The sequence below is a fragment of the Kogia breviceps genome, chromosome X (genome assembly GCF_026419965.1).
Source record: "Kogia breviceps isolate mKogBre1 chromosome X, mKogBre1 haplotype 1, whole genome shotgun sequence".
Lineage (NCBI taxonomy): Eukaryota > Metazoa > Chordata > Mammalia > Artiodactyla > Physeteridae > Kogia > Kogia breviceps.
The window spans coordinates 123,140,566-123,155,981 of record NC_081330.1 but is presented as its reverse complement, the minus strand read 5'-3'; the positions used below and the strand labels follow the sequence as shown (position 1 = coordinate 123,155,981).

General features: G+C 36.4%; 1 protein-coding gene across 2 annotated transcripts in view; it reads left to right on the top strand.

The window, feature by feature from the left end:
• Positions 1–15,416, top strand: part of MOSPD2 (motile sperm domain containing 2) — a 62,379-nt gene that overhangs the window by 18,704 nt on the left and 28,259 nt on the right. For both annotated transcript variants that reach the window (XM_059050846.2, XM_059050847.2), the window contains exons 6-8: positions 3,364–3,424; positions 5,927–5,965; positions 11,399–11,523. In XM_059050846.2, coding sequence (XP_058906829.1) covers positions 3,364–3,424; positions 5,927–5,965; positions 11,399–11,523 — 225 coding nt within the window. The remainder of the gene's footprint in view (positions 1–3,363; positions 3,425–5,926; positions 5,966–11,398; positions 11,524–15,416) is intronic.

The window sequence follows — 15,416 nt, the reverse complement described above, 5'->3', positions numbered from 1 at the left end:
CAGCACCTCCCCTGTGCCTGGCACAGAGTGATGTACTCAGGAAATGTGGAGTACAGTAATAATGTATGCTCTCCAGCGTACCATTACCCGCATGCCATGTTTTGCAGTGGCGAGATGTTCACCTGCATTTTTGCACATCCAGCACTTTGTGATTTTGTTGAGGTTTTTTGTTTGTTCATTTAGGTTCACTTTCTGTTTGATTTGGTTAGCTTTGGAAACCAGTTTTCTTCAGGTGACTTTGCCAAGCTTTAAAAATAAATAAAACCTACCGGTCTTTAATTTGGGCCCTTGTGACCTTAGTGCTAACTACAAACCCTTCAGCAGCGATGGGGATTTGTTGGCGCATTTATTAGAGCTGTTGTCTCTAACACTCAAAGCTGGGCTAATTCTTGTAGCAGTGAAGTGGCGTTCGGAGACATGCCTGGGGCAGTGTTGAAATCTTTTTCAAAATCCAGTTGGCAAAGTATGTTAATATCCCTGAAGTGTTTGTATTCATACTCTTTGCCTGGTAACTAACTTCTGGAAATCTATTCTAAAGAAATAAACCTGAGTATAGAAAAAGTGTACATCAAAATGTTTTTTCAGAGTGTCATTTAAAATGGTGAAAAATTAGAAGAAATGTAAATGTCAACACAGTGAAGTGAATTATGGTGTATCTAACTGATGGAGTATGTGTAGCTATGTAAAATGGTGTTTGTAAAGAATTTGTAGTAATATTGGAAAATAGCTTTTTTTTTTTTTTTAAGAGAAAAGGGCGACAGGGTTATATCATAGTGATATATAGCCCCCAAAAGGGAAGCCTTAGACATTAAAAAAACAAAAAACAGGCTAGAGTTTTTATAGGCAGTGGGACTACAAGTTTTTTTTTCATCTTTCTTTGTCTCTAAGAGTCATTTGCCCTGGATTATGTTTTCAATCTAGTTTGCATGTCAATGAGTTCTAGATTACAGAATAAACCATTTTATACCCAAAATTTAAATCAAAATGCCTAGATAAATAAATATTGCATAATAATAAATTATGATTCTGTTATCCTTTATGTATGATAGTTTTCTAATTATTAACCCAGAATCATAAAAAATAAATGTTAATTTTTTTTTTTTTTTTTTTTGTGGTACGCGGGCCTCTCACTGTCGTGGCCTCTCCCGTTGCGGAGCACAGGCTCCAGACGCGCAGGCTCAGTGGCCACGGCTCACGAGCCCAGCCGCTCCACGGCATGTGGGATCTTCCCGGACCAGGGCATGAACCCGTGTCCCCTGCATTGGCGGGCGGATTCTCAACCACTGCGCCACCAGGGAAGCCCATTGTTCATATTTTTTATTGACAAATACAGGGGCAAGGAATTGAGCTGATTCTTTTTCAAGCTACTTATATACTATTTCATTATCTTTAATTTATAAAGTTTATTTTCATTACTAGGTTATTTACTAGAGTTAGGCCAATAATTTGGCTTTAAGCTTGCCTGAAAGAAATGGAATCATTTAAAATTACTCAGTGAACACAACATCGTAAAGCAATTATACTCCAGTAAAGATAAAACAAATAAAATAAAATAACTCAGTGGACATAGTTTAAAACCAGCATCTTAGGAGAAGTGTATCTATTGCTGATACTTGAACCAGAAGAAAAGTCTTTCTTGGTTTTTTTTTCCGAAGTTTTATTCTTTAATTTAAAACATGTTTTTTGATTTATTTTTTTATTTTTTGGCTGCACACACGTGGAATCTTAGTTCCCCTACCAGGGATCAAACCCGCACCCCCTGCATTGGAAGCGTGGAGTCTTAACCGTTGAACAGCCAGGGAAGTCCAAAAAAGTCTTTCATGGGTCTTCAAAGGGGAAGATAATGAATAGCATCCTTGAAAACATCCTCACAGAATGCAGAGCAATGGGTTTCATGGAGCTTCTTTATGTAGTACCCACTAATACATGTATACCAGTGGCATCCTATCAAATCGACTTGAATTAGCAGTAATTTGGGATTTTATAAGCAAGGTTATTCAATTAAAATGAAAAGAATATTGGACAGAGACTTGGGGCAAAGTCTGGAGGCCACAGATCATATACTAGGTAACCAAATCTTTACATAACTAGTTATTTTGAGATATCTTCTTTGACTCTTACTTAACTACAAATTATTCAACTCTGTGCACAGTGGATATAATGATTAGTTATAAAGGTATTATTATATGCTAGGATTTATCCCATAATAAATACATAATATAGTTATGGATGCTTATTTTCAGTTTATTAGAGTTAAAGATGCTACAACTCACATGCTAGGAATAACTTTATAGACTCAGATCTCTAGGGTAGCTCACCTTTGAGTAACTGATGGATTTAAGTTTGCCTGGTTGTATCTTTCATCCTACAGTCCTTATAAGGTGGCTGATCAGTAAGTCAGCCTGTGGCCAGTGGAAACACACAGAATGAAATGATCCATGTGAATAGTAACCCTAATAATCTAGTTTCGTGTTGCTGTATTCAGTGCAGTAGAACCAATAGTCAGCTGTGTCTCCTAAAAATTGAAGTCAATGAACAACATTTAAATATAAATGAAAAAACTCTAATTCTTATTCTAGGCTCCTACACAAGAAGAAAGAAGCTAGAAGTGAAGTAGATACAGCAGGCCAATATGATCAGATTAAGTGTTGTATAAAAGATTAATAAAATATATTTTATTGACTATTATGAGGTGTAGAAATTAGGTTTAAAAAACAAACATATCGGGCTTCCCTGGTGGCGCAGTGGTTGAGAGTCTGCCTGCCGATGCAGGGGACGTGGGTTCGTGCCCCGGTCCGGGAGGATCCCACGTGCTGCAGAGCGGCTGGGCCCGTGAGCCGTGGCCACTGGGCCTGTGCGTCCGGAGCCTGTGCTCCGCAGCGGGAGAGGCCACAACGATGAGAGGCCCAAGTACCACAAAAAAAACCAAAACACAAAAAAAACCCAGAATTAACATGCATATATATTGTTGTTCCAAGTAGTCAGGTTGTAAATTATATACTCGTTCTAATAATTCTTTAATTGTTCAACAGATTTTTAGAATTTCTTTATGGGGGTTCCTCTTTAGATCCGTTTTATAATGCTACATTACCTTAGCAGCCTGAAGTCTCTAACTAGTCTGGGGTAACATAAATGATGTTTAAGCTAATTTCTTTAACTCAGTTTTAGGACTGATGATTGTAAGTAGCTTAATGACTTAAAAACTAACTCCTGGGAATATAAGTATTTATTTATGAGCTATTTTAAAAGAATTTAATAATTACCTCATTTATATTTAATAATTTATCACCTTTAGAAATATGCAGTTTAAAATACTCTAATGTGGACAGTCTTAAAGATTTAAATGTATGATCTTTCTTTTAGGACATGGACTTTGTACGCTTCATCATCAACTGCTTTAAGGTTTATTACCCTAAATACCTCTGTAAGTAACTTCCTCCTTTATAAAAATACAGTATAGCAAAACCGTAGACAGCGTCTAAGAATTGTGGAGCTTTGTATTATTTTAGACTTTAATACCTGAGACATTGTTTTCTGGTGAAGAGCTTAAATATGTCCTAGAAGTTGAAGTACATATCCTAGTAGGTACAGGAGAAATTTTTCATAAATAATCATTGTCCTTTACAGTTAGTTTTAAGAGTTCAAGTTATAATCTATGTATATGCCATCCTATCACACACACACACAGAGACGTAAAAACATACATTTATTTCCAAGATTATCCCATTTTTACTAATTTTTCAATTGAGAAATTAATTTTAAATATTATTTGGAACTTCTTACATTGCAAGAAACAGATGAGCAATATTGGTAAGTAAAGTATACTGTGTGATAAGCAATACTCATAAAGTACATTGTGTTTCTAGTTGCTATTTTTTTTGTTTGTTTGTTTTGTGTGGTTTTGTGTGTGTGTGTGTGTGTGGTATGCAGGCCTCTCACTGTTGTGGCCTCTCCCGTTGCGGAGCACAGGCTCCGGACGCGCAGGCTCAGCGGCCATGGCTCACGGGCCCAGCCGCTCTGCGGCATGTGGGATCTTCCCGGACCGGGGCATGAACCCGTGTCCCCTGCATCGGCAGGCGGATTCTCAACCACTGCGCTGCCAGGGAAGCCCTCTAGTTGCTGTTTTTAAATTGTCATTAAGAAAACACTTGACTAGTGTGCACGACATGTGAATCTGGCATTTGGAGTTTGTTTTTTAATTGTGACTCTTCTATTAATTACCTGAATGAAGAACTCCTAAATCTTATATATTCATTTTTGACTTAATAGATTTATATGATGTCTTCCCCCTAGGGAAGTCAAGATGCCATTCCACATAAACAGTCAAATATTTTTTAAAACTCCAGTGGGTTGAAAGTGAAAGAGACAGAAGAGAGGCAACAGGGACATCAGAAATGGAAACTCACAGGTCTGCCTGGGCACACCCCTGGCAAATACCACATTTAGCGTCTTTGGGGACTTGTGACTCAGGTGACACTAAAGCATGAAATGCCTAAGTCATTTTATTTTGATGTACTTTCACATTAGTGTTAATGTGATGTGAGAAGCAGACAGAAAGCATGGTGGATATCGAGGATCAGTGCCACTCCTAGCCCTGTGCTCTCGTGTCTTCAGAGAGTGTTCATGAACATTTTTAGGTAAAAGGAATGTCTAGTTTGGGGAACCTGTAGGATCTGCTGTTCCTTCTGAATTCTTCCTGGATCTGGCATAAACCCTGATTCATTAAGACTTGCTGAGTGGTGTCCGTCATTGGTCAGTAGGGAATCACTGTCCTGTTTTATTAGATTTTTTTCTTTCATGTACAAAATGAAAATAAAATATCCAGTTGTTTATTGAAGTATCCAAAGGGGTTTGTGAAGAGCTATTTATAAAGAGCATAAATATTACTATTACTTTATAAAACACATCTAAGATTTTTTGAGAAAACTATTAATAAATTCATGGGTCTATATAAAGATGAACTGAACACTGTCATTCCAAATAACTAGAGATGATGTATTTATTCTAGCTACATAATGTTTTGCAGACATTGAATTTTATAGAATCTTAAGCTGATCATGTTTCAAAATTTGTCATGAAATATAAATATTCTTAAAATCTGAGTCACAATCCTTTTAGGCATATCTCAGATGAAGACTGAGGTATTGAGCCCCAGGGTACCTCTTTGCAAGTACCTTGTTCCTTACATGTGCATTATTTGTCCTACATTAATATAATCATTCTAGGAAGTTCTCTGTTCAGGGAAGAATGAAATTATGTTTTGATCCATCTGGAATAGAAGAATGAATTTGTTATCAAAAATCCCCTGTGGGTTCTGATTCTTTCTCACAATTGTTAATAGGGCTGCTTAATATCTTCATCTAAGTATACAAATAAAATTTCTGTATACTTTGGAATTATTGGCTTCCTGAAGCTCATAATATTAAGAAAAGTTGAAATAATTTTTGTTTCTTAAAGCATAATGATTTATTAAAAATGGGCAACTGTCAGAGTGGGTTTAACAATATAATATCTAGAAAACTAGAATTGAAGCCATAAATTAGACATTGAAATCATTTTAAAGCTCAGTGGACTTTAGCACTAATATGACATGCCACATCCAGAGTTTCTACTTACCCACTTACTATTTTTTTTGGTACCTTTCTGCAAACAACAAAAGCAATAAATGAATAAAAGAACACGCTATTTGCCAAAGGGCAGTGATAGTACATTATTCATTTCACACAAGCCATCCTCCTAGGTGAGCCCCGTACCATTGTGAGAAGTCAGTTTAGTTCTAGCACCACTCACATTTTATGGAATTAAAACTGAGTCATCCATCTCAGTTTTTAGATACATGTAGATCACTAGTTTTTTTTAGGCCAGGTATAAGTGACTACTGTTGTGGTACTCAGTCACAGACAATGAATTTTTTTTCATCTTTCAGCAAAAATGGTGATCTTTGATATGCCTTGGATAATGAACGGTGAGTATATTACTTATACTTTTCTAACATAAAACGTCTGATTTTTTTTTCTTTGCCAATTTAGCTGTATTTCTGTGGTTGTTTAACAAAGAACGTTATTGTGTTTGGTGTGTAATGTTAACAGGCTAGAGCTAGAACACGCAAAGGCTGTTCCTAAGCAAACTGGGCTAACATACCCCCAGGCTCTGGGGATACCCATTAGTCTTGTCTAAAAACAGTTTTAAAATGTTCAGTCATTCAGGTAAAACTATAGCCAGAAGCCTGTTTGTCATCTACAGATGGGATATGTCACAGAATGCAGACCTTGGCTAGGTTCTCTCATGGGCTTCAGGTGTTGAGGAAGAAAATGGGATGAATCTAAAATCTAGTCCAAATCTCTATAGTCACATAATCCTTAGGACAGTCATGGTATATTTTTTTGACAAAAAAAAAAAAAAAAAAAATTAAACCATTGAAAAACATTCTTTACCAACTTGGATTTGGTTGTATATTTAATGTTATTTTCAGAATGTGCATTTTCATTTGTGTTTGCTAATCAATTGTTACATAAAAAGCAGTAGAGAAAATCAATGAAATCAAAACTCGGTTCTTTGAAAAGTTCAACAAAATTGACAAAACTTTAGCTAAACTGATGAAGAAAAAAAGAGTCAAGTTATTAAAATCAGGAATGAAAGAAGAGACATTACTACTGACCTTACAGAAATGTAAAGGATTATAAGGGAATACTGTGAAGAGTTGTGTGCCAAGAAATTAGACAACCTAGATGAAATGGGCAAGTTCCTAGAAAGACACAAACTATCGAAATGGACTCAAGATTCTGAATAGAAGTATAACAAAAGAAATTGAATTAGTAATCAAAAAATTTCTCACAAAGAAAAGCTAAGACCCCAAATGGCTTCACTAGTAAATTCTACTAAACATATAAAGAAGAATCAACACCAATTCTTCTCAAACTCTTCCAAAAAATAGAAGACACTTCCCAACTCATTTTATGAGGCAAGTATATCTCTAATAACAAACATCACAGAAAAAGAAAACTAATATCAGACTAATATCCCTTATGAATATAAATGGGCCAGCCCTCAATAAAGTAACAAACTGAATCTAGCAGCATATAAAAAGGATTGTATACTATGATCAAGTGGGATTTATCTCAGAAGTGCAAAGTTGGTTCAACATATGAAAATCAACCAGTTATCCAACATATTAATAGACTAAAGAAAAAAACCACATGATCATCTTAATAGACACAAAAAGTATTTGACAAAATCCACTACACTCTCCTGATAAAAGCACCCAAGAAACTAGGAATAGAAGGTGCAGAGAGTTGGGACAACTGCAAAGTTAGTTGGATCACAGTGGTTCACACACGACTACCCTCACTTATGACATTAATTGTAAGTTCAAGGGGTTTCCAAAACTACCCTCAGGTTTACTAGAATCATTCACAGAACTCACTGAAAGCTATTGTACTCACAGTTATGGTTTATTACCAGGAAACAATTCAGATTAAAGTCAGTCAAGGCTAAAAAAAAAAAAAAAAAAAAAATATGGTAGAATTCAGGAAGGTACCAAATGTGGAGTGTGTTACTTTCCCATCATCAATATGTGACAATGCTCATGAAGTATTTTCAAACAGGGAAGCTCACCCAAACCTCATTGTTCAGAGTTTTTATTGAGGCTCCATTTCCTAGGCCTGCCCAGTTTATCACATGGTTCATCTCATTCTCCAGTCTCTCCAGAGGTCTGCAGATACTGTGTGACCCAAAGCCCCTACCCTAAATTGTATTGTTCCAGTGTGACTCAGGGTCCCTAGGGAAACAAAGACATTCCAACACGCATGAAGGTTACCTCCAGAAGCTGAGGGTAAAGGCCAGACCTTTCTTTGGGTAAAGATAATTTTTCACAGAAGAGAATTTCCTCACCCCGATAACGGGCATCTATGTAAAACCAACATCTATGAAAACCCACAACTAACATCGTACTTAGCAGTAAACGAATGAATATTTTCCCCGTAAGATCAGGAACAAGATAAGGTTGTCAGCTCTTACCACTTAAATTGCCAGGGCACTTTGGCAAGAAAAAGAAATAAAAAGCATCCAGATTGGAAAAGAAGAAGTCATACTATCTATATATGCAGGTGACATCTTCTATATGGAAAATTTTAAGGAATACAAAAGCCTATTAGAACTCATAAATGAGTTCAGCAAGGTGGCAGGATACAAAGTCAATACACAAAACGAGTTGTATTTCTGTACACTGGCAATCAATAATACAAAAATGACATGAAACAATTCCATTTATAGTAGCATCACAAAGAGCAAAATACTTAGAAATAATAAAAGAAGTTAAAGACTCATGCTGAAAACTATAAAACACCAGCGAAGGAAATTCGAGACCTAAGTAAATACTCATCTCTCGTTCGTAGATTAGAAGACCTAATATTGCTAAGATTCAATGCAGTCCCTGTCAAAATCCCAACTGCCTCCCCCACTTTTTTTTCTTTTTCTTTTTTTTTTTTTTTTTTACAGAAATTGACAAGTTTGTCCTTAAATTCATATGGAAATGCAAGAGACCCAGAGTAGTAAAAATAATCTTGAAAAAGAACAGTGAAATGGAAGGACTCACACCTCTTGATTTTTTTATTTTTGGCTGGGTTGGGTCTTAGTTGAGGCACACAGGATCTTTTGTTCTCATTGCAGTGCATGGGCTCTTTGTTGCAGTGCACAGGCTTCTCCCTAGTTGTGGTGCGCCGGCTCCAGAGTGCATGGGCTTTGTAGTTGCAGCATACGGGCTCTCTAGTTGTGATGTGTGGGCTTAGTCGCCCTGCAGCATGTGGGATCTTAGTTCCCTAACCAGGGGTTGAACCAGCGTCCCTTGCATTGCAAGATAGGTTCTTAACGACCGGACCACCAGGGAGGTCCTGTACGTCTTGGTTTAAAAACTCACTACAAAGCTATAGTAATTAAGATGTTGTGGTGTGGACATCAGAATAGACACATAGATCAGTAAAACAGAATTGAAAGTCCAGAAATAAACCCTAACATTTATGATTGATTTGTTAACAGTGGTGCCCAGATAATTAGGTGGAGAATGATTAGTGGGTTTTTTTGTTTTTTTTGTTTTGTTTGGTTTGGTTTTTTGCGGTACACGGGCCTCTCACTATCGTGGCCTCTCCCGTTGCGGAGCACGGGCTCCGGACGCGCAGGCTCAGTGGCCATGGCTCACGGGCGTAGCGGCTCTGCGGCATGTGGGATCTTCCCGGACTGGGGCATGAACCCGTGTCCCCTGCATTGGCAGGCGGACTCTCAACCACTGCGCCACCAGGGAAGCCCTAGTCTTTTTAATAAATGGTACTGAGACAAGTGAATATCCACATTCAAAAGAATGATGTTGGACCTCTACCTTCCATCATATACAGAAATTAACTCAAAATGGGTCAGAGTTAAAATTATAAAACTCTTAGAAAAAAACATAGGAGTAAATCTATATGACTTTGGAGTAGGCAGTGGTTTCTTAGGTATGACACCAAGAAAGCACAAGCAACAAAAGAATAGATATATTGTACTTCGTTAAAATTGAAAACTTTTGTACCTCAAGGGACAGCATCAAGAAGGTAAAAAGATAACTCTCAGAATGGAAGAAAATATTTACGAATAAGACATCTGATGAGGGACTTAGGTCTAGAATACGTAAATAACTTTTATAATGCAACAATAAAATGACAAATGGCCAAATTAAAAAGGGTGAAAGACTTTAATAGACATTTTTCCAAACAAGATATGCAAATGGGCAATAAATACATAAAAGATGCTCAACGTCATTAGAGAAATGCAAGTAAAAACCAAATGAGATACTATTTCACACCTACTAGGATGACTGTAATCAAAAAGACAGACTAAAGTAACAAGTGTTGATAATGATGTGGAGAAATTGGAACCCTCATACATTGCTGGTGAGAATGTTAAATGGTGCAGCCACTGTGGAAAAACAGTTTGGCAGTTCCTGAAAACATTAAACATAGAATTACCATATGACCCAGCAATTCCACTCCTAGGTATATCCCCAAGAGAATTGAAAATATATGTCTACACAAAGAGTTGTACACAAATGTTCATGGTAGCATTATTCATAATAGTGAAAAGTGGAAACAATCCAAAGTTCATCAATTGATACATGCTCCATCACAGATGAACCTCAACATGCTGAGTGAACAAAGCCAGTATGAAAAAAAAAAAAAACACATGTTGCATGATTCCATTTATACAAAATGGGCAAATCCATAAAGACAGAAACTAGATTAGTGGTTGCCAGGGAATGGGAGAAGGGAGGATAAGGAGAGATTGCCAGTGGGTGCAGATTTCTTTTCGGTGTGATGACAGTGTTCTAAAATTAGATAGTGGTGATGGGTTACACAACTCTGTGAATATACTAAATAAAAACCATTGATGTGTATACTTTAAAAGGGTGAATTTTATGGTATGTAAGTTTTATCTCCATAAAGCTGTTATAAAAAGTCAGATTTTGCACTTCAGTTAATTCAAGTAGCATAGCTTCAAACATGTCAACTCAGACTTTTTAAATTGAAATTAATGAAAATGTAAATGTTATGTAAAAAAATTTTAAGCATAATTAGCCAAAGTAAAAATGCAATTTTCTGAACTACTGTTTAATCTTTATCATGCTGTTTTATTTCCTGATTTTTTTTATTGACGCTTTTGAAAATTTAATGCTGGATTTCTCTTTTAATTCCTTTACAATGTGCTTAGAAAGTCATGATGGAAACGAGGTTTAAAAGTTTAAGTATAAATCAGAATGGCATGACAGAACAAAATTGTAATTACTAAACAGCTGTGTTTGATAACAGTTTATTCTTGCAGATTGTATAAGATCGTCACAGTTCTAAGCTGCAGGGCTTGGGAGAAAGACACAGAAGTTTAGGCTTAGGATGGAAAGTCTGGGTCTGGCTCATGCATAATGAAGAAGCCTGCTTTTTTCTCTTCCTGACTTCTCATTTGAGAAGGTTTTTCAGATTGGGGGTTTATCAGAGAGGCATAAGGCAAACGACTCTTCTCATACTATTGTACATATTAGTGAATCACAATGCCGTTTGATTCATTGTCTGGAAATCTTAGTTGTTGGGATCATTGATGGATTTGTATAGAGGCCAAAACCCTGATAGGTTTATTAATGAACATCAGGATAATTTAATCTTCCTGAATCTTCCTGGAACATTTGAAACCCACAAGGGACAGTCAAGATGTAGATGCCTACAGAGATTAGAGAATGTGAGTTAAGTACTTTGCCTTGGAAAAATACATATTAACAGATTTTAGCCTGAACTAATTTCAGAGGACGTGGGTTAGCACATACAGTAAGTAAATCGAGAAAGAGAGTGAAAAGAATTTAATGAAGTAACTGTTTTTTCTTCAGCTGCTTTCAAAATTGTGAAATCCTGGCTTGGTCCAGAAGCAGTGAGTTTGTTGAAGTTTACAAGTAAAAATGACGTCCAAGACTATGTCAGTGTAGAATACCTGCCTCTTCACATGGGCGGAACTGTAAGTACAGTACTTGAAACCTGCTTCTAAAGTAAGACTGGGTCATGGCACATGAGGCTGTATTCTTGCCTCAAGGAAAAAGGAAAAGCAATATCTTACAGTCCTGAGAAAAATCATGGATACCCTAAAATAGCAAGCAGTGTTACAGACACTTTTTATTTAAGTTTTCGAGTTGTTAAATTTTTATTTGTGAATAGGTCATGTCTTTACATGGTTCTAAACTGAAACCTATGGAGTAAATGTATTCAGAAACAAGTATTCAGTGAAAAGTCTTTGGACTGCTATGCCGACCACACTATTCCCCTCCCTAGTTTAATTTCTAATTTTTATTTCCAGGGATCTTTGTTACCCATATAAGCAACTATAGTAAATGTGCAATATATATAAGCAACTATAGTATATATATAATTCTTTCTCCCTCCCATCTGTTTTTTAAAAAGTAGTATATTTATACACTGTTGTGTATCCTGCTTTTTTCTTCACATCTTACAGATCATTCTAAATCAATATGTGATAAGCTGCCTTACTCTTGTTTATGGCGGCATAGTATTCCAGTGTCTAGAGATGAACCATGAATTGTTTAAGGAATAACCATAAGTTATTTAATTTCCTTTTGATGTGTCTTTAGTTTGCTTTTGTTGTTTACTGTTGAACAGTTTTTAATTTAAAAGGTAATATATACTGTCATTTCCATTTTTTGGAAATGATCTTACTACTTAGAAGAGACCAGGAGTAAGTAGATATGTGTTAAATTTTTAATACTCCATGACAATGAAACATATTTGGATAATGACTTTTTAAAATAAACTGTGAAACCTATGGATTTGGTATGCTTTGGGTTAATTTGATTAATATTTCAATTATTTGATTTTTAAAATCTACTTTGTACTGGCAAAATTGTATTCAACTAGAACCAAAGGACTAGCAAAATGAAAAGTTTTGGTGTGTGCTTTTCTTTGTTTTCTTTCATTATAAAAAAGTTGAACCAATATTTTTTGGGGGGAGTTATCAATCTTTTATTTTTACAGTACATCTTTTATTTGTACAATACATCTGGAACCTATCAAAGATCATCTCTTAGCAACTGAATAAAATATCTGAACCACAGTTTACTCTTACTCTCCGTGAGGATGGTGTGTTATACAGAAAGTTCTCAGCAGCTTTGGGCAACCAGCTAAAGAAGATTTTAAAAAGGAAATAGGGCTTCCCTGGTAGCGCAGTGGTTGAGAGTCCGCCTGCCAATGCAGGGGAAACGGGTTCGTGCCCTGGTCCGGGAAGATCCCACATGCTGTGGAGTGGCTGGGTCCATGAGCCATGGCTGCTGAGCCTGTGTGTCCGGAGCCTGTGCTCCGCGATGGGAGAGGCCACAGCGGTGAGAGGCCCGCGTACCGCAAAAAAAAAAAAAAAAAAAAAAAAAAAGGAAACAAAAGGGGGCTTCCCTGGTGGCGCAGTGGTTGAGAGTCTGCCTGATGATGCAGGGGACATGGGTTTGAGCCCTGGTCTGGGCAGATCCCACATGCTGCAGAGCATCTGGGCCCGTGAGCCACAACTACTGAGCCTGCGCACCTGGAGGCATGCTCCACAGTGAGAGGCCGCAACAGTGAGAGGCCCATGCACCGCAATGAAGAGTGGCCCCGGCTCAGTGCAACTGGAGAAAGCCCTCGCACAGAAACAAAGACCCAACACAGCCCCCAAAAATAAATAAATAAATAAATTTTTTTTTAAAAAAAAAAAGGAAAAAAGAAAAGAAGAAATAGTTCAAAGTCCCTAGACAACACTTATGATCTGAGACTCAGATTGATTTTAAAGGATTACATAAATATTATCCTTAGGTCTGAGATTCTGTTTCCAGACTATCAGAACTCAACATAATCCTCCACAGAACTCCCAACACACTTCATCTCACTGCAAGAGAAACTGGGTGGGGTGGGGGTAACAGAAAATTGAATTTTTCCTATACAAACATGCACAATTATTTCTTCAGCCAAATTGTACCTTAAACTGGTTACGAGTATCTTGATTCCCAGACATCTGAAAAACCAAATGAAAAGTCTATTATTACTGAATAATTGTCATTAAAGATGGCTGAAAATGTTTCTTTTTCTTCCCCCTTAAACATCCAATTATTTCTGTCTTTTTTTTTTTTTAACTTTTATTGGAGTATAGTTACTTTAAAATGTTGTGTAAGTTTCAGGTGTACAGCCAAGTGAATCAGTTATACATATATATACGTAAATATTCATTCTTTTTCAGATTCTTTTCCCATATGTTACAGTGTTGAGTAGAGTTCCCTGTTCTATACAGTAGGTCCTTGTTACTTATCTATTTTATATATAGTAGTGTATATATGTTAATCCCAATCTCCTAATGTATCACTACCCCCATGTTTCCCCTTTGGTAACCGTAAGTTTGATTTCGAGATCTGTGAGTCTGTTTCTGTTTTGTAAATAAATTCATTTGTATCTTTTTTTTATTAGATTCCACATATAAGTGATATCATGTGATACTTGTCTTTCTCTGTCTGATTTCACTTAGTATGATCATCTCTCAGTCCATCCATGTTGCTGCAAATGGCATTAATTCTTTCTTTTTATGGCTGAGTAATATTCCATTATATATATATACCACATCTTCTTTATCCATTCCTCTCTTGGGCGTTCAGGTTGCTTCCATGTCTTGGCTATTGCAAATAGTGCTGCAGTGAACGTTGGGGTACAGGTATCTTTTTAAATTATGGTTTTCTCTGGATATATGCCCAGGAAGTGGGATTGCTGGATCATATGGTAGTTTCTATTTTTAGTTTTTTAAGGAACCTCCATACTATTCTCCATAATGGTTGTACCAACTTTCATTCCCACCAACAGTGCAGGAAGGTTCCCTTTTCTCCACATCTTCTCCAGCATTTATGGTTTGTAAATTTTTTTTTTAAATTATGGTGATTCTGACCAGTGTGAGCTGATAACCTCATTGTAGTTTTGATTTGCATTTCTCTAATAATTAGTTATGTTGACCATCTTTTAATGTACTTCTTGGCCATCTGTATATCTTCTTTGGAGAAATGTCTATTTAGATCTTATGCCCGTTTTTTGATTGGATTGGGTTTTTTTGTTTTTTTCTTTTTAACTGCATGAGCTGTTTGTATGTTTTGGACATTAATCCCTTATTGGTTGCTTTGTTTACAAATATTTTCTCCCAATCTGTGGGTTGTCTTTGTTTTGTTTATGGTTTCCTTTGCTGTGCAAAAGCTTGTAAATTTAATAAGGTCCCATTTCTTTATTTTTATTTTCATTTTTATTACTCTAGGTGGTGGAACAAAAAAGATATTGCTGCAGTTTATGTCAGAGAGTGTTCTGCCTATGTTTTCTTCTAAGAGTTTTATCGTGTCTGGTCTTACATTTAGGTCTTTGATCCATTTTGAGTTTACTTTTGTGTATGGTGTTAGAGAGTGTTCTAATTTCGGTCTTTTACATGTAGCTGTCCAGTTTTCCCAGCACCATTTACTCAAGAGAGTGTCTTGCCTCCTTTGTCCTAGTTTAGTTGACCATAAGTTGGTGTGTTTATTTCTGGACTTCCTGTCCTGTTGCATTGATCTATATTTCTCTTTTTGTGCCAGTACCATAATGTTTTGATTACTGTAGCTTTGTAGTATAGTCTCCAGATTGCTTTGGATATTTGGGGTCTTTTGTGTATCCATACAAATTTTTAAATTTTCTCTTCTACTTCTGTGAAAAATACCATTGGTAATTTGATATGAATTACATTGAAGCTGTAGATTGCCTAGGGTAGTGTAATCATTTTGACAGTATTGATTCTTCCAGTCCAAAAACATGGTATATCTTTCCATCTGTTTGTGTCATCTTCAGTTTCTTTTATCAGCGTCTTATAGTTTTCAG